This window comes from Macaca thibetana, chromosome 12 (genome assembly GCF_024542745.1).
Source record: "Macaca thibetana thibetana isolate TM-01 chromosome 12, ASM2454274v1, whole genome shotgun sequence".
Taxonomy (NCBI): domain Eukaryota; kingdom Metazoa; phylum Chordata; class Mammalia; order Primates; family Cercopithecidae; genus Macaca; species Macaca thibetana.
Window position 1 is genome coordinate 64,162,969 of NC_065589.1, and position 18,546 is coordinate 64,181,514.

At 38.4% G+C, this 18,546-nt stretch overlaps 1 protein-coding gene across 1 annotated transcript in view; it reads left to right on the forward strand.

The window, feature by feature from the left end:
• Positions 1-18,546, forward strand: part of TTN (titin) — a 273,451-nt gene that overhangs the window by 82,206 nt on the left and 172,699 nt on the right. The window contains exons 70-99 of the mRNA XM_050750513.1: positions 832-1,110; positions 1,227-1,514; positions 1,674-1,952; positions 2,046-2,324; positions 2,433-2,711; positions 2,824-3,111; positions 3,240-3,527; positions 4,102-4,383; positions 4,641-4,919; positions 5,040-5,321; positions 5,474-5,752; positions 5,855-6,142; positions 6,334-6,612; positions 6,707-6,985; positions 7,084-7,362; positions 7,498-7,785; positions 7,926-8,213; positions 9,538-9,819; positions 10,044-10,322; positions 10,735-11,016; positions 11,133-11,411; positions 11,923-12,210; positions 12,319-12,597; positions 12,711-12,989; positions 13,082-13,360; positions 13,957-14,244; positions 14,384-14,671; positions 15,445-15,735; positions 17,484-17,771; positions 18,340-18,432. Of these exons, the coding sequence (XP_050606470.1) occupies positions 832-1,110; positions 1,227-1,514; positions 1,674-1,952; positions 2,046-2,324; positions 2,433-2,711; positions 2,824-3,111; positions 3,240-3,527; positions 4,102-4,383; positions 4,641-4,919; positions 5,040-5,321; positions 5,474-5,752; positions 5,855-6,142; positions 6,334-6,612; positions 6,707-6,985; positions 7,084-7,362; positions 7,498-7,785; positions 7,926-8,213; positions 9,538-9,819; positions 10,044-10,322; positions 10,735-11,016; positions 11,133-11,411; positions 11,923-12,210; positions 12,319-12,597; positions 12,711-12,989; positions 13,082-13,360; positions 13,957-14,244; positions 14,384-14,671; positions 15,445-15,735; positions 17,484-17,771; positions 18,340-18,432 (8,298 nt within the window). The remainder of the gene's footprint in view (positions 1-831; positions 1,111-1,226; positions 1,515-1,673; positions 1,953-2,045; positions 2,325-2,432; positions 2,712-2,823; positions 3,112-3,239; positions 3,528-4,101; positions 4,384-4,640; positions 4,920-5,039; positions 5,322-5,473; positions 5,753-5,854; positions 6,143-6,333; positions 6,613-6,706; positions 6,986-7,083; positions 7,363-7,497; positions 7,786-7,925; positions 8,214-9,537; positions 9,820-10,043; positions 10,323-10,734; positions 11,017-11,132; positions 11,412-11,922; positions 12,211-12,318; positions 12,598-12,710; positions 12,990-13,081; positions 13,361-13,956; positions 14,245-14,383; positions 14,672-15,444; positions 15,736-17,483; positions 17,772-18,339; positions 18,433-18,546) is intronic.

An 18,546-nucleotide genomic window follows, 5' to 3' on the forward strand; every position in this document is an offset into this window, starting at 1 on the left:
GTTGGTACAATAACCCACGATAGAAACTGGTGCCAAATGCTGGAATGAATTACTAAGAGTTACTGGCAGACTCTTTTTCTGAATTTCTTCTAGAACTATATTTATCCTCATCTATTTGAAAGGTCTAGAGGAAAGACATAGTCGATCTTTCAAACACTCTTTTCTGTTTCTGTGATTCTAACAAAAGTAAACATCTGTTTTATTGTTTAATAACTACCTGTCTTAATCAATTAGCAGATGTAATCATGACTCTCTTTGATTAAGCATGAAAGAATACAGAGCCCAGCGTGTGCTACAAGAGTAATTGTTAAAACTAACAAGAACTCCAAAGGTTGGCATTTGATAGCAAAGCTTGCACATAAAATTAAATGACAATTAAACAATTGTTTGAATAACATCTTTCAAAGAATTGTCTTTAACACCTTAAAGTAGAGCAAAAATACCAAGTAATTCACAATAACGTGTAGCCTTTGATCTACAGAGGGTCAAGTGGAAATCAATATATACTATCTAATGCACATTGTTTAAATCGATTTGAGATGAGTCGTGCATGAACATATATTTCTTAAGAATAATTGCTATAAGATGACAGCAAGAGTGGTGGGAAAAGTAAAAAATAAAGAAAAAAGAAAACTAAAAAGAAAAAATATTAAAACAAAAAATAGCTATCATTCTATGACTGCATGTAATTATGGAATCACACTTTAAAGTCGAGAGAGCGAGCACCCTAACGTAACCATCTCATTGGGAGAAACAATCTTAGTGAATGTGATAGTAGAGACACAGTAAAGATCCCAGACTTTGACAAATGGATATCATGTTTTATTTCAGAGCCCGCAGTCATTGTTGAGAAGGCAGGACCGATGACAGTGACTGTAGGAGAAACGTGCACTCTGGAGTGCAAGGTGGCTGGCACTCCAGAACTCTCTGTTGAATGGTACAAGGATGGAAAGCTGTTGACCAGCAGCCAAAAACACAAATTTAGCTTCTACAACAAAATCTCTTCCTTAAAGATTCTCTCAGTTGAAAGGCAAGATGCAGGCACATACACTTTCCAGGTTCAAAATAATGTTGGGAAAAGCAGCTGCACAGCTGTAGTTGATGTTTCAGGTCAGTTCTGCTATTTTTCTCTGGTTGCTTATGCAAATTCCTTTTACAAGTTTCCTTCTTTCAAGTCTCTTCTATTCTTTCAAATCATGATGAGTCTCTTGCCTTTCCTCACACAGACCGAACAGTTCCTCCCTCTTTCACACGAAGACTGAAAAATACTGGTGGGGTGTTAGGTGCCTCTTGCATCTTGGAATGCAAAGTAGCTGGATCATCACCTATCTCAGTTGCCTGGTTTCATGAAAAAACTAAGATTGTCAGTGGAGCAAAGTACCAGACCACATTTTCAGATAATGTCTGCACATTGCAGTTGAATTCTCTGGATTCATCAGATATGGGCCATTACACATGTGTGGCTGCTAATGTCGCTGGGTCTGATGAATGTCGCGCAGTGCTAACTGTACAAGGTCAGTAGACAGTCCAACTTGTAAGGAATTTCATACAAATTCCTTTTCAGGTGCACATCTATGTTGACAAACATTCAAAAGTGCTCTAAAGTTTTATTCAAAATTGCAACTCCATTTGAAGCTTACAGGATCTTTCAATTGTTCTCCATGTCTACATAGAACCACCCTCTTTTGTGAAAGAACCTGAACCTTTGGAAGTACTACCAGGGAAAAATGTAACCTTCACAAGTGTTATTAGAGGAACCCCTCCATTCAAAGTCGGCTGGTTCAGAGGTGCCAGAGAACTAGTGAAAGGAGACCAGTGCAACATCTATTTTGAAGACACTGTGGCAGAACTGGAATTATTTAATGTTGACATATCTCACAGTGGGGAATACACCTGTGTGGTTTCTAACAATGCTGGCCAAGCATCTTGCACTACCCGTCTCTTTGTAAAAGGTTTGCTCAAGTGGATTTGCTTTTTCTATTTTCTGTATACTGACATCTTTGTGTTTTTATTGTGTTTAACTGCTGTGCTTTGTCACTTACTAGAACCAGCTGCATTTGTGAAGAGATTAAGTGATCATTCTGTAGAACCAGGGAAGTCCATAATTCTGGAGAGCACCTACACTGGAACACTTCCAATTTCTGTCACTTGGAAAAAGGATGGTTTTAACATAACTACCTCTGCAAAATGTAACATAGTCACAACAGAGAAAACTTGTATCCTGGAAATTCTGAATAGCACAAAAAGAGATGCAGGACAGTATTCCTGCGAGATTGAAAATGAGGCAGGAAGGGATGTTTGTGGAGCTCTGGTATCTACATTAGGTGCGTTGTCTTATTGTCTTTTAAATCATTTGCATTCTTCTAACATGTAGCATAGTTTCTTTGATATTCATTAATTCCAGTTGCTGATTGTGAGCCTTTCTTCCTTAGAACCGCCTTATTTTGTTACGGAACTGGAACCTCTGGAGGCATCAGTTGGAGATTCGGTTTCTTTACAATGCCAAGTTGCTGGGACACCAGAAATTACAGTGTCTTGGTACAAAGGAGACACCAAATTACGGCCAACTCCTGAATACAGGACCTACTTTACAAACAATGTGGCCACGCTTGTTTTTAATAAGGTGAACCTCAATGACAGCGGAGAGTACACATGCAAAGCAGAAAATAGTATAGGAACTGCTTCTTCTAAGACTGTGTTCAGAATTCAAGGTGACGATATTTTACAAATTAAGAAATTCCTTTTTTCCTTAACTCTTGTATCTTTATGGTGAAGTTCTCATTTCATCTCCTAACGCCTTAAGTATTACGTGTCTCCCTACAGAGCGCCAACTCCCACCTTCCTTTGCAAGACAATTAAAGGACATTGAACAAACTGTGGGGTTACCTGTTACACTCACTTGTCGATTAAATGGCTCTGCACCCATCCAAGTGTGCTGGTATAGAGATGGAGTACTTTTAAGAGATGATGAAAATCTACAGACATCATTTGTAGATAATGTGGCAACTTTAAAAATTTTGCAAACTGACTTGAGTCACTCTGGCCAGTACTCTTGCTCAGCTTCCAACCCACTTGGAACAGCATCTTCTAGTGCTAGACTCACAGCAAGAGGTGTGTTCACATGTCACACTTTTTCTTTGCAAACTGTGACTTCATATTTCATTGTCAAAGTAGAAATGACCAATGGCAAAAAAAAAAAAAACAAACAAACACACATTGCCTTTCTTCTCATCTTCCAGAACCCAAGAAATCTCCCTTCTTTGACATCAAGCCTGTATCTATAGATGTTATTGCTGGAGAAAGTGCTGATTTTGAGTGTCACGTTACTGGTGCTCAACCAATGCGAATCACTTGGTCAAAAGATAACAAGGAGATCCGTCCTGGAGGAAACTATACAATCACATGTGTGGGAAACACTCCTCATTTGAGAATTCTTAAAGTAGGCAAAGGAGACTCTGGTCAATATACTTGCCAAGCAACCAATGATGTTGGCAAAGACATGTGCTCAGCTCAGCTCAGTGTAAAAGGTATCATTCCATGGCTTTTCACAATATTTGTTCCTTACCATGTTTGCATAATTGTCTTATAAATGTTTCTTTGGTTTTTAAGTGTTTGAGATAAACTAACTGGACATGTTAGAATTTGTGTATTAGTGTTGGAGGTAACATTAATCAAAGTTGTGTTTTCTCTTTATATTGTTCTTTACATTAGTGTATCTCTAAGTGTAATCTTATCAAAAAGTATTGTTTAATTGAAATTTGTTAAATGTTTTAACTGTCTAGTCCATTTTTTAATGCTTTCTTGTTATATGGCATTCTGATTTATCATTACTAAATGTTGATCAAATACATCTATAATACATTAACTTTTATGTTTTAACTTACATAGTCAAACTAAAAAAAGTATCAACTAAATTATTTAAAATGTTATGAGATTATTTAACTTAAAAGATAACTTATTTTACTGCAAAATCCTCAGAAAGTATATTCTTAATAACAAACCAGTTTAAATATAAATTTATGGGATCTTCAGCTACAAAAACAAGCTCTTTTAACATGTATAATAAATATCCCTCACTGACTGTTTTGTTTGGTTTACTAGAACCTCCAAAGTTTGTTAAGAAATTAGAAGCTTCAAAAGTTGCAAAGCAGGGGGAATCCATTCAACTGGAATGTAAAATAAGTGGTTCCCCAGAAATCAAAGTTTCGTGGTTCCGAAATGACAGTGAACTTCATGAAAGTTGGAAATACAACATGTCATTCATTAATTCTGTGGCACTGCTTACCATCAATGAAGCTAGTGCTGAGGACAGCGGGGACTACATTTGTGAGGCTCATAATGGTGTTGGTGACGCCAGCTGCAGCACAGCGTTGACAGTGAAAGGTTAGACACACTAAGCTTCTTCATTTCTTTATTCTCCTCTGATTTGGGCTCTTAGCAAAGTTACGAGCTCCAAAATAAAAGGATAATTAAGGTTATTTTGTTGCAATTCTTCAACAAGTTTTAATGAATTGTCATTTCTTGTGTCAGCATGCATTGTCATATGATCACACCAGTCAGTCTTCAAGGTTCTAGATTTAATTTTTTCTTCCTTTATAGTAAGCAAGTGTTCTCATTGTTTATCTTCTTTTTTCTGGTAGCACCTCCTATTTTCACCCAGAAGCCTTCTCCAGTAGGAGCTCTTAAAGGTTCTGATGTGATTCTACAATGTGAAATTTCGGGAACTCCCCCATTTGAAGTAGTATGGGTTAAAGATCGAAAGCAAGTTAGAAGCAGCAAGAAATTTAAAATCACTTCGAAAAATTTTGATACAAGTCTTCATATCCTTAACCTTGAAGCCTCTGATGTCGGGGAATATCACTGCAAAGCTACTAACGAGGTGGGAAGTGACACGTGTTCTTGCTCTGTCAAGTTCAAAGGTTTGTATACATGGGCACAAAAATATATGCCCCTTACTTCTATCTGTTCTTGCCTAACTAATAACTTGTGTGGCCATGACTCTCACATTTTTTCCTCTAATCACAAATTTCTTTCATCAGAACCTCCACGATTCGTGAAAAAGCTAAGTGACACCTCAACACTTATTGGGGATGCTGTTGAGTTACGGGCCATAGTGGAGGGCTTCCAGCCAATTTCTGTTGTCTGGCTGAAAGATAAAGGTGAAGTCATCAGAGAAAGTGAGAACACCAGGATTTCATTCATTGATAACATTGCAACCCTCCAGCTGGGGAGTCCAGAAGCATCGAATTCTGGAAAATATATATGCCAAATCAAAAACGATGCTGGAATGAGAGAATGCTCTGCAGTCTTGACTGTACTAGGTTAGTAGCAAAGCACAGCCAGAGAAAAAATATCAAGTTAATTGATCCATGATCATTTTCCTCAAATATTCCTCTTATCGAGTAATACAGTGATTGTACTCTTGAGTTTGAAAGGTGACTTTGTTTTCAATGCAAAATACTTCTTCTTTTAGAACCAGCCAGAATCATAGAGAAGCCAGAACCCATGACTGTCACTACTGGAAATCCTTTTGCATTAGAATGTGTAGTGACTGGAACACCCGAACTCTCAGCCAAGTGGTTCAAAGATGGAAGAGAATTGTCTGCAGACAGCAAACATCACATTACATTCATCAATAAAGTAGCTTCCCTCAAAATCCCCTCTGCAGAAATGAGTGACAAAGGGTTATATAGCTTTGAAGTGAAAAACAGTGTTGGCAAAAGTAACTGCACTGTATCTGTCCATGTTTCTGGTGAGTAGAATGAGATTTTTGTGCATTTACAATATTTCCACGGGGTGGAGGGGCACAGAATAAAACTTCTCTTTAAACCCAAAACTACCCTTCCCCACATAGATCGGATTGTACCTCCTTCCTTCATCCGCAAGCTGAAAGACGTGAATGCCATCCTGGGGGCCTCAATTGTTTTGGAGTGCCGAGTCTCTGGTTCGGCCCCAATTTCAGTTGGCTGGTTTCAAGACGGAAATGAGATTGTTAGTGGGCCCAAATGTCAGTCCAGCTTTTCGGAAAACGTCTGTACTTTGAATCTGAGCTTGTTGGAGCCCTCCGACACAGGCATATACACGTGTGTGGCTGCCAACGTAGCTGGTTCCGACGAGTGCTCAGCAGTCCTGACTGTGCAAGGTCAGTGTGCAGGGAAAAAGCTGCTGCTTCTCTAACACCTCTTTCATGTGGATGTGATGTCTGCCTTCCCTGGAGTTTCTTTATTTTGTCTTCATGTTTAGTCTTAGCTCCCTTTTTTTTAAGGAGCAAAAGCACTTCTCACTTGGATTTCTTTCTTCTCTTAATCTCCCCTTCCACCTTGCAATATCTAGAACCACCATCTTTTGAACAAACCCCCGATTCTGTGGAAGTTTTGCCTGGAATGAGCCTCACGTTCACCAGTGTCATCAGAGGCACCCCTCCTTTCAAGGTCAAGTGGTTTAAAGGCAGCAGGGAACTGGTGCCTGGGGAGTCATGCAACATCTCCCTGGAAGATTTTGTCACAGAACTGGAGTTGTTTGAGGTGCAGCCATTGCAAAGTGGAGACTATTCTTGCCTCGTTACTAATGATGCTGGCAGTGCTTCCTGTACCACACATCTTTTTGTGAAAGGTTTGCTTTTTCCCCCAATATGTGTATCTTTTAAAATTTCTCCTAAGTCTTCATTAGAAGACATGAATTTTACCCTCATGTTTTCTCCCTATAGAACCAGCCACTTTTGTGAAAAGACTGGCTGATTTCAGTGTTGAGACAGGAAGCCCCATAGTTCTCGAGGCCACATACACTGGCACACCTCCAATCTCAGTGAGCTGGATAAAGGACGAGTATCTTCTTTCACAATCTGAGAGATGCAGTATTACTATGACAGAAAAATCTACCATACTGGAAATTCTTGAGAGCACAATAGAGGATTATGCACAGTACAGCTGCCTGATAGAAAATGAGGCCGGTCAAGATATCTGTGAAGCTCTGGTGTCTGTCTTAGGTGTGTTGACAGCTACCTCTTTGTATTGCTCTTTCACTTCAAACATCCTCTTTTACATGGCATGACTGACTGATTGATTACCATCCTTTGTACCATAGAACCACCATACTTCATCGAACCTCTGGAACATGTGGAAGCAGCCATTGGAGAACCTGCAACTTTACAGTGTAAAGTGGATGGAACTCCAGAAATTAGAATTTCTTGGTATAAAGAACACACAAAGCTACGATCAGCTCCTGCATATAAAATGCAATTCAAAAATAACATTGCTTCCTTAGTAATCAACAAAGTGGATCACAGTGATGTGGGAGAGTATTCGTGCAAGGCAGAGAACAGTGTGGGGGCAGTCGCTTCTTCAGCTGTGCTTGTTATCAAAGGTGATGATGGTGTTGTTTAACCTAGTGTGTGTGGACAGATTCATTTTCTTAAAAACATCAAAACTTTCATGGATTGAAATATGTTGTGGATGCTTTCTCACTTGTAAATAAGGATTATCTGTAACTTCTTTACAGAGCGCAAACTTCCACCTTCCTTTGCAAGAAAACTGAAAGACGTTCATGAGACTCTAGGCTTCCCAGTTGCATTTGAATGCCGCATCAATGGCTCAGAACCTCTTCAAGTGTCTTGGTACAAGGATGGGGTTCTTTTGAAAGATGATGCTAATTTGCAGACATCTTTTGTTCATAATGTAGCAACTCTTCAGATTTTACAAACTGACCAGAGCCACGTAGGGCAGTATAATTGCTCTGCTTCTAATCCTCTTGGGACTGCTTCATCCAGTGCCAAGCTCATTCTCTCAGGTGAGTAACTCACATTACCCTCTTCATTGTAAAGCAGCTTCACTGCTCCAGGCCACCAAAAGGCTGGCGCCATTTAGTTTCTGCTGTGTATATGAGAGCATGGAAATCAAAATCACCATGTTGGTCTTCATTCTTTTCAGAGCATGAAGTGCCTCCTTTCTTTGATCTAAAACCTGTATCAGTAGATCTTGCTCTTGGAGAAAGTGGTACTTTTAAATGTCATGTAACTGGGACTGCACCAATCAAAATCACTTGGGCCAAAGATAACCGAGAGATACGCCCTGGAGGCAACTACAAGATGACTTTGGTAGAAAATACTGCCACTCTGACAGTTCTCAAAGTAGGCAAAGGCGATGCCGGGCAGTACACCTGCTATGCAAGCAACGTCGCTGGAAAAGACTCTTGTTCTGCTCAGCTGGGTGTACAAGGTACTTGTTAGAGTGAAGGAGCAAGATCTCTTTTACATTTTCAGTATCTTAAAATATAGGAGGGTGGGTGTGCTTGAGAGAGGGCTACGTTTAGGACCAGGGTCTAGTGATTAAAATGGATCAAGTGGATCAAGTACCTTCCAAATGGAGACAAGTATTTTTTTATTACTTAAAAAAAATTTTTTTTAAACTAGGAAAACATGGACCAAAAGTCCATTTTAAGAGATTAAAAATAGAGACTAGAGAGAGACAACCAAAACTCTACAAAATTGCGAGAAAATCCTAGTTTGAAAGGCATTATCATAGGAGAAAAAAGCAAAGTTATTGCAAATGACTTGTTTTCCACAGTACTTAGTAAATGAATGGCTTTTGTCCGTCTAAGGCAAGCAAAACTCCAAACTATCAAGCCCTTCAAGGAGAATTCAGATGAGAATGATAAGTTCAACTTACTTTCCTCCACGAGCCCCACTTAAATAATAGTGGACGTCAGCGGCTGAGGAGTAGGTAGATCAGTATCTGCTATTATGGAAGGCAGTCATGTGTTTCTGCCACATGTTTATAGCTGCTAGTGTTAGCAATTAAATAGTTTACTCAATGGACTGCTAGTCGAGTCCATTAGAGTATTTTTAAGGGTTTTTATGATGGTGGTGGTTTATAAATATCTTGAAATTAAAATATAATTAGATTTAGCAGCCCATTTGCTCTATGACATATAGCTAATCATTTTCACTTCCCTATGCCTGAATTTTTTGCTTCAGTTAGTGAGGAAAGCATTGCTCTTGCACACTTCAGAGGAAAATTATGAAGGTTGAAGAAATATCCATTTAACACCTATAAGAGGAAAATGGCATTTTAAAAATATTAGGATATCTGACCCATTTTGCCATTCTGGCTCTTCATGCTATGTAACTGATAGCATTGCAGCCTTAGGAAACAGTTCTCCACTGGTTCACATACAGGACAGTAACGAAACTCTCATTTCCCGTGGACCTCAGAGGGCTTCCACTGACAGATACATGCTATTATCTCTGATCTTGGCACTAGAGAAGGGACTCTTTTGCTGGGAGAGGACGGCACATTAGAGAGTAACGTCTTTTTCTCCTTCCTTTAGTAATAATACTTGATGTGGATGCTTACAAAAACAAGCGTATTTTATTTTAGAAATTTTCTATTTAGGTTTCATTTAACTCTTCTTCCTTGAACTGCATAAATTTGTTTTCCAGAGCTAAAGACCTCTCTAGCAAAGATTATTTTTTCCACCTCATCTTGAATTACATGCATCTTTTCCATCCCTTACCCTTTGTGTTTCCTTTTGTTTCCATAGAACCACCCAGGTTCATTAAGAAGCTAGAACCTTCAAGAATTGTGAAACAGGATGAATTTACAAGGTATGAATGCAAAATCGGCGGGTCTCCAGAAATCAAAGTTTTATGGTACAAGGACGAGACTGAAATTCAAGAGAGCAGTAAATTCAGAATGTCATTCGTTGACTCCGTGGCTGTGCTGGAAATGCACAATCTCAGTGTTGAAGACAGTGGAGACTACACCTGTGAGGCCCACAATGCAGCCGGCAGTGCCAGCAGCAGCACGTCCTTAAAAGTTAAAGGTCAGAGCTCTCCCCACCTGTATATTTTTCACATTCACCTCCTCTTTAATTGTCCTCTTAACTCCCTATTTGACTCTCCAACGATGTTTTAAAATTGGGAAAGGACACAGTAAAGAATTGAAAGTGTTTTTTTCACTCTATCTCCGATGGAGTGGAAGACTGATTCTTACTTTTAACTATATACTTACATAATACATCCGTATCTTCCTTTTTTCCAATTTTAGAACCACCCATTTTCCGCAAAAAGCCTCATCCTGTCGAGACACTGAAAGGAGCTGATGTTCACCTTGAATGTGAGCTTCAGGGCACGCCCCCATTTCATGTTTCTTGGCATAAAGACAAGAGAGAACTTAGGAGCGGCAAGAAGTACAAGATAATGTCTGAGAACTTCCTTACCAGTATCCACATCCTGAATGTTGATGCTGCAGACATTGGGGAATATCAGTGTAAAGCCACAAACGATGTGGGGAGTGACACTTGCGTTGGTTCCATCACTCTCAAAGGTTAGATGGACTGCATTCTCTTCTGCTCACTACTTCCCTTCTAATTGTAATAGTCTGTTGCCCCCTTCACCCTAGCTCAGTCTTATCACTAACAGCCTATTCCACTTTCCCTTTGTTTCCTTTCCAAGTCCTTTTCTGTTGAGTCTGCATCCCGTTTCTAAATCCTACTAAATATCCTTTTAGATAATGTTGTCATTAGGTTTTGATTGGATTAAGAAAGCTGGAGTAGATGAGATATTCAACTTTCCTACTGAATATAAACTTTAATGTGTCCCTGCTCGCATCGACCAAAAATGCCTCTTAAATAGAAATGATACATTATCACTAGTTTGATTCTTGGCATTCATGATTTGAGCAAAATGCTGTCAGTCCCACACATTTTAAAACCCAGGCTTTCCTCTTTCTTCATCAGCACCACCAAGCTTTGTGAAGAAGCTCAGTGACATTTCTACTGTCGTTGGTAAAGAAGTTCAGCTGCAGACTATCATTGAAGGCGCTGAGCCCATTTCAGTGGTGTGGTTCAAAGATAAGGGGGAAGTCGTTAGAGAAAGTGACAACATATGGATTTCTTATTCAGAAAACATTGCAACCTTACAATTTTCAAGAGTGGAACCAGCCAGTGCTGGAAAATACACTTGTCAGATCAAAAATGATGCTGGGATGCAAGAGTGCTTCGCCATGCTATCCATTCTCGGTTAGTACGAAGATGATGTTATCACAGATACAAGGCACACACTCACCAGGATCTGTGTTTTCTTTAGTTTTTCAATTTGAATTTAAAATATGGGTATCTTTTACATTTCATTCCAGAGCCTGCAACAATTGTAGAAAAGCCAGAATCCATAAAAGTTACCACAGGAGACACCTGTACCTTGGAGTGTACAGTAGCTGGCACCCCTGAACTCAGTACTAAGTGGTTTAAGGATGGAAAGGAACTAACAAGTGACAACAAATACAAAATAAGCTTCTTCAACAAAGTATCTGGCCTTAAGATCATCAAGGTGGCACCGAGTGACAGTGGGGTATACAGTTTTGAGGTGCAGAACCCTGTTGGTAAAGACAGCTGCACAGCTTCAGTGCAGGTTTCAGGTTGGTTGATTTCTTGGGCTTTTCCTTCACCATTATAATAATGTATTTCCTGATTTTCATAAGTATATATGGGTTGTTCCATCTTCTATAGGATAGCATGAGTCTTACATCTTCTGAATCAGCAAATTCAGAGGCAATACCATCTGTAGAATTAGAAGAAAACCACATTCAAAAGTTATATCCCTTTCTTTTTGAGGAATTTCCAAAATGATGATAGGAATGAAAAATAGTGTCTGGATAAGGTTAAAGCAGTCTTCCTTTATGCTGAAATAATTCACCACATAATGCTTCACGGCAAAGAGAGAATAAAATCCCTAGCAAGTCAACCATCACATTCTGCCCACTGATTCTCCAAGCTTTTGATAGTGTGAAGCCATAGAGGATTTTTTAATACCCTCACAAAAGAGTCAAATGGATCTAGGGATATTCCATCAAGAAGACAGCTCTGTCTTCAAGTCATTTTATAATTGTTGTCCTTTGTTTTTGCTTTTTTTTTTTGTATCACTTTCAGATCGAACCGTTCCTCCTTCATTCACAAGAAAACTGAAAGAGACAAATGGTCTATCCGGTTCCTCAGTTGTAATGGAGTGTAAAGTCTATGGGTCACCTCCAATCTCTGTCTCCTGGTTCCATGAAGGAAATGAGATCAGCAGTGGAAGGAAATACCAGACCACCCTGACAGATAATACTTGTGCTTTAACTGTGAACATGCTGGAAGAATCAGACAGTGGTGACTACACATGTATAGCTACTAATATGGCTGGTTCTGATGAATGTAGTGCTCCTTTGACTGTGAGAGGTCAGTTTACAAAACAGTAAAATGAATTGCATTTCACAGTTTATTAAGCATGTTTGTCATAACAATTCACAAATCTAAACCTTTTCTGATATATGCTTTTGTGTTTAGAACCACCATCTTTTGTTCAGAAACCTGAACCCATGGATGTTTTAACTGGGACCAATGTAACTTTCACCAGTATCGTAAAAGGAACACCTCCTTTCAGTGTTAGCTGGTTCAAGGGTAGCAGTGAAGTAGTACCAGGGGACAGATGCAACGTGTCCTTGGAGGATTCAGTTGCTGAACTGGAGTTGTTCGATGTAGATACATCACAAAGTGGAGAATATACTTGCATAGTTAGCAATGAAGCTGGCAAGGCTTCTTGTACAACACATCTCTACATAAAAGGTTTGTCAGACTGCTCTTCTAGATTTATATGGTTAGTAATTAGATGTGTCTATGTCTCTATGTATATGTGTTTGATATTTTCAATTGATATATTTTCAATTTGGTCACTTTAGCCCCAGCCAAATTTGTGAAGAGGCTGAATGATTACAGCATAGAGAAAGGAAAACCCCTGATCCTAGAGGGTACATTCACTGGAACTCCTCCCATTTTTGTTGTCTGGAAGAAAAATGGCATAAATGTAACTCCTTCTCAGAGGTGTAATATAACTACGACTGAAAAATCGGCAATCCTGGAAATTCCAAGTAGCACAGTAGAGGATGCAGGACAATACAACTGCTACATTGAAAATGCTTCTGGAAAAGATTCCTGTTCAGCACAAATACTCATACTAGGTTTGTCATGATTGCACATTCTTACCTTTGTATGCAATCGATGATCTGGCCCATCTCCTTCATCACTGATTGATTATCTCTCTTGGCTGCAGAACCACCGTATTTTGTCAAGCAGCTGGAGCCGGTTAAGGTGTCTGTTGGAGATTCTGCCTCTCTACAATGCCAGCTTGCTGGAACCCCTGAAATTGGGGTATCCTGGTATAAAGGAGATACAAAATTGAGACCCACTACGACCTACAAAATGCATTTTAGGAATAATGTTGCTACACTGGTTTTCAACCAGGTTGATATTAATGATAGTGGAGAATATATCTGCAAAGCTGAAAACAGCGTAGGAGAAGTTTCTGCATCAACTTTCCTTACCGTTCAAGGTGATGGCAATATTTTTAAAGTGAACGAATTTGTGTTTCTTTTGAACAAGATTTAAAATGTCTGGGGAGGCCTTGTTTTTAGGAAAATCTTTCCAAAGTCTTAATATTCTGCTTAAGTAATCCTATTTACAGTTAGTGGCTTATCTTTTTCTGTGGGTTTTACAGAGAGAGATAATATGACTAAATCTTTAATTGGAAGGATTATGCAATCATTTGATTCTATAATTAAATCTTTTTTAAAAGTGATCATATATTTTTTAATTCCACCCCATAAGTATCTCATGCAAATTGTTAGAAGGCAGTCTTTAAAATTACAGGAATCTGCTGCTTGCCCAGAGACATGCCTTCAGCCAACCAATTGCTTTACTGGTTTTCAGATTGGTTTGCACCTACTGTGCATAAGGGTTGGTCTCAGAGTGATACTTTTGCTCCAGAAATCTATATGCTTTTCTTTATCTCCAAGTTAATTCAAGAGACGTTAATAATTCCTGATTTTTAAAAGAAATCACATATATACATGCATTTTGTATATATATAATTGTGAGAAGAGCATTTAGTAAATTAAAGTGTTTGTTACTTTTATTCTGTTCCTACAGAACAAAAACTTCCACCATCATTTTCTCGACAATTGAGAGATGTTCAAGAAACAGTTGGACTGCCAGTTGTTTTTGATTGTGCCATAAGTGGATCAGAACCTATCTCTCTGTCTTGGTATAAAGATGGCAAGCCATTGAAAGACAGCCCAAATGTACAGACATCATTTTTAGACAATACAGCCACACTCAATATTTTTAACACTGACCGGAGCCTTGCAGGCCAGTATTCTTGCACAGCTACAAACCCTATAGGCTCTGCTTCTTCTAGTGCCCGGCTCATTCTTACAGGTTTGTGGATTCTTACACTTTTATTTCTATAATTAAAGTATTGTAATCAAATGTAAAATTAGGGAGAAATTTCTGTTTCAGTAAACTGACACGGTCCAGATACTGAGCCTGAAACCTTGTCTTTCTGCTCTACTATTAGAGGGGAAGAACCCACCATTCTTTGATATCCGTCTTGCCCCTGTGGATGCTGTGGTGGGAGAAAGTGCTGACTTTGAGTGCCACGTCACAGGCACACAACCGATAAAGGTCAGCTGGGCCAAAGACAACAGAGAGATACGAAGTGGTGGAAACTACCAGATTAGTTATCTGGAAAACAGCGCCCACCTGACAGTCCTCAAAGTAGACAAAGGAGATTCTGGACAATATACCTGCTATGCTGTGAATGAAGTGGGAAAAGACTCGTGCACAGCTCAGCTGAATATAAAAGGTATCATTTATTTTATAAGTGATCCCACAAAAGTGTAATTTTGTAGTATATCCTGAAGGTGTAGTTTTTATGATGATGAATGCAATTTAGGACATTTTTAAACAAATGAAAAGAAAACGTTTACGAGGAAATAAGTTTATCTAGAGAAGAAGTCATTTTTTAAATCTGTATTTCTTTCTTTTCTCGAGACAGGGTCTCACTCTGTCACCCAGGCTGGAGTACAGTGGCATGATCTCTGCTCGCTGCAACCTCTGCCTCCTGGGTTCAAGTGATTCTCATGCCTCAGCCTCCTGAGTAGGTGGGATTACAGGCACCCACCACCATGCCCAACTAATTTTTGTAATTTTTGGTAGAAACGGGGTTTCACCATGTTGGCCAGGTTGGTCTGGAGCTCCTGACGTCAAGTGATCTGCCCACCTTGGCCTCCCAAAGTGCTGGGATTACAGGCATGAGCTACCACACCCAGCTTATAATCTATATTTCTAAAACTTTATATATTCCATATGATACTGAGATTACCCCCTCTTTTTACAAATTTGTGATTCTGTAAATGACCATAAGTTATTTCTTATCACCCACCTTGTAAGTCAAAGAACAGTTTAGAATAAGCTGGTAGAAGGAGACTGAAATGTTTAGGAACATACACTGATATAGTGTATTTAGTTGGTTAGCCTTGATTTTTAACTAAAAATATGAGATTTTTTCCTTGAAAAGCTTCATATTAGTAATCTGCTTCTGGATTCTACTTCATATATCCTTGCAATTTCTTACAGAGCGGCTCATCCCACCAAGTTTCACTAAAAAACTCTCAGAGACAGTAGAAGAAACAGAAGGGAATTCTTTTAAACTTGAGGGACGTGTGGCTGGTTCCCAACCTATAACTGTTGCCTGGTACAAAAATAATATAGAGATACAACCAACTTCTAACTGTGAAATAACATTCAAGAACAACACGTTAGTGCTGCAAGTCAGGAAAGCAGGCATGAACGACGCGGGTTTGTACACATGCAAAGTGTCCAATGATGCAGGCTCTGCTCTGTGCACATCTTCAATTGTCATCAAAGGTGAGTTATCCTCACAGCCCCAACCTGTTGTTTTTCTTCACTGCCTGTTATATAGCCATGTGCATTTCTTATGATATCTTGACCATGTAAGTTATAACAAATATAAATACACATTATTTAACTGTGTATTTATCACTCCACATGTTTACCAAAAATATAAATTATTGTAATTTAATTATGTGTCTTCCCAAAGGAGGTGTCATTTAATGGACTAGTATCTTAGGTTTCTAAATCATATCCCCAAATTCCCTTAAGTAGTTAGAAGTTTCAGCATACTCTGAAATGTGTGCATACGTGACACATATATTTTTATGAAGTACATTTGTTTTTAATTTTTTCTAATGTTCATCACCAAATATCACACTTGACTATTACTGAGTTATACATTATATCACAGTCTGAAACTTTCTCCTTTCTAAGTGTATTTCTAAAGGATTATTTTTTAATGTATATTGCCCAAAGCTTTGGACCTGCAAACAAATATTAATCCCAGACAAAAGGGTAACATTTGCCCAAAAAGAAAAATAATGGGTAGAAAACATTGCATATCATTATGGAAGATGCATTTAAATACACAATCATAGCTTGAGACAATGAAATAGACTATGTTGTTTAAGGATATCTTTATCTGTTTCTCTTCACTGTAACGGCTTCCAGTAATTACAACATAGCTTCATCAAAATCACATTAAAAACTAAACTCTTAGAGCAGCTTGGAATTGATTACCAACTCTTATGATCTGGTTGATTATCTCACAGTGTAGAGATAGTAGATTATTATTAATAGACTGATATTTCTCATAAGTAAATATCACTGAGTTGTCTTAAAATTCCAATTTCATCACTCATTTAATGGAATTTAGATGCATTTAGTTTTAAAACACATTTAATAAAATGAAAAACATATACTTAGCAGTGGCTTATATTCATGATTTACATTCATGATGGTTTTACCACGGCAGATAAATGCTTTCTATAGAATTCTGAAGCTATTTGTAAAATTTTTTAAAGGGTAGACATCAGAAGTTTTAATCTTTGCAATAACAAAAAAAAAAGGCCTTATTCTTTCTAGGTACAGGTCTCAGAACCATTGAACAAAATCATTATATACTACTGAGTTGTACATGGCCTTCCTATCATGTTACTCATCGAGTCTTCATCATTGGTCTTCGGTTAAACACTGAACTTCAACTCCTAATTCCTTTGGGCTAAGATTGGATTTTAAATGCTACTGTGGCTCCATTTAAAAGCTAAAGATGAACATCAGAGAAAATCACATATAAATATGTGGGCTCATGTATTACTCAGATGCTAGCTTTCTTTCCTAGAGGGTAGCAATCACTGCTGCTGGAGATAAGCAGAATTCCCAAATAGGCCCTTCATTTTCAGGGTTCAGCAAAAACGCAGCTGTACACAGGTTTGAGAGAATTAATAGTGTGCTACATGGTAAAGAAGTTTATAGTAACTGCCAGTGTCTGCAGTGCTTAGTCAGGACACAGATGCTGGGGCAATTTGTGGGCAGCATGTCATGTGTTCTTTGCTTGTTTTTAAACCTTTATCGTTTTTAAAAATCCAACAAATTTAAACTACTGTCTTTAGAGAGGAATAAACCAGACACATAATTCTGTTCTACTACAGCAACCAGTGTTACCTGTTAGAGGCAAAACTGGTTTTCTCTTTGTTTCTCTTGTGGAATTTAATACTTTTTTTGCCTTTATGTTCCTCATGAAAATACCTTTTCAATTCCAGAACCTAAGAAGCCACCTGTATTTGATCAGCACCTTACTCCAGTAACAGTGAGTGAGGGAGAATACGTGCAGCTCAGCTGCCATGTCCAGGGATCTGAGCCAATTAGGATCCAGTGGTTGAAGGCTGGCAGGGAAATAAAGCCTTCAGACCGATGCAGCTTCAGCTTTGCTAGTGGGACAGCTGTACTGGAACTCAGAGATGTGGCTAAAGCAGATTCGGGAGATTATGTGTGTAAAGCTTCGAATGTGGCTGGAAGTGACACCACCAAATCAAAAGTGACCATTAAAGGTACAGACACCTCAAAAGTATTATGCAGTTCAAGCCAGCCACCACTCATGTTTATTTGCTTATTACAATTTCACTAGAAATGGAATCAGATTTTTAGAAATATCAGTTGTTGCTCATCTGCAATTTGTAGGCTCCTTATTTTAATTGAAATATTAGATAATTTAACAGAAATAATGTCAATACAAAGTATCTGAAATTATTACAAGTTTACCACTCTTCTTGAACCTCTTTTCACCATATCTAGTAAGATTTAATTAATGCAGTTCCAAAAATGATGCTATAATAATGTGATAGAAAGTAGGCTGGTGTGATACACCTGGAAAAAATAAAACCAGGTCTAAAAATATTGACACTACTAACATGATTATAGTTCAACCTTTGATAGCTATCATTAGCATAAATGTCTGAGAAGCTGCTTTATCTTCTGTAACCCACCGTTACATAGGAAGAGAATTCTGCAGTACTTACTTATCACACTGCCAACCTCCTAAGGCTTATTTTAAAAAGGGGGATATTTATTACAATTCTGAGGTGATTGTAGTAACAAAACATGTAAACGTTTTTTCAGACAAACCAGCTGTGGCCCCAGCAGCCAAGAAAGCTGCAGTAGATGGAAGACTCTTTTTTGTGTCAGAACCTCAGAGTATCAGAGTCGTAGAAAGTAAGTGTACTTCATGAGAAGTACATCTTCATCTATCTGGTACCTTTTACTTATGATTTAATTTTGGAAGAACTGATTTTAGAAAATTAAATTTTTATTCATTTGTCTTCCTTA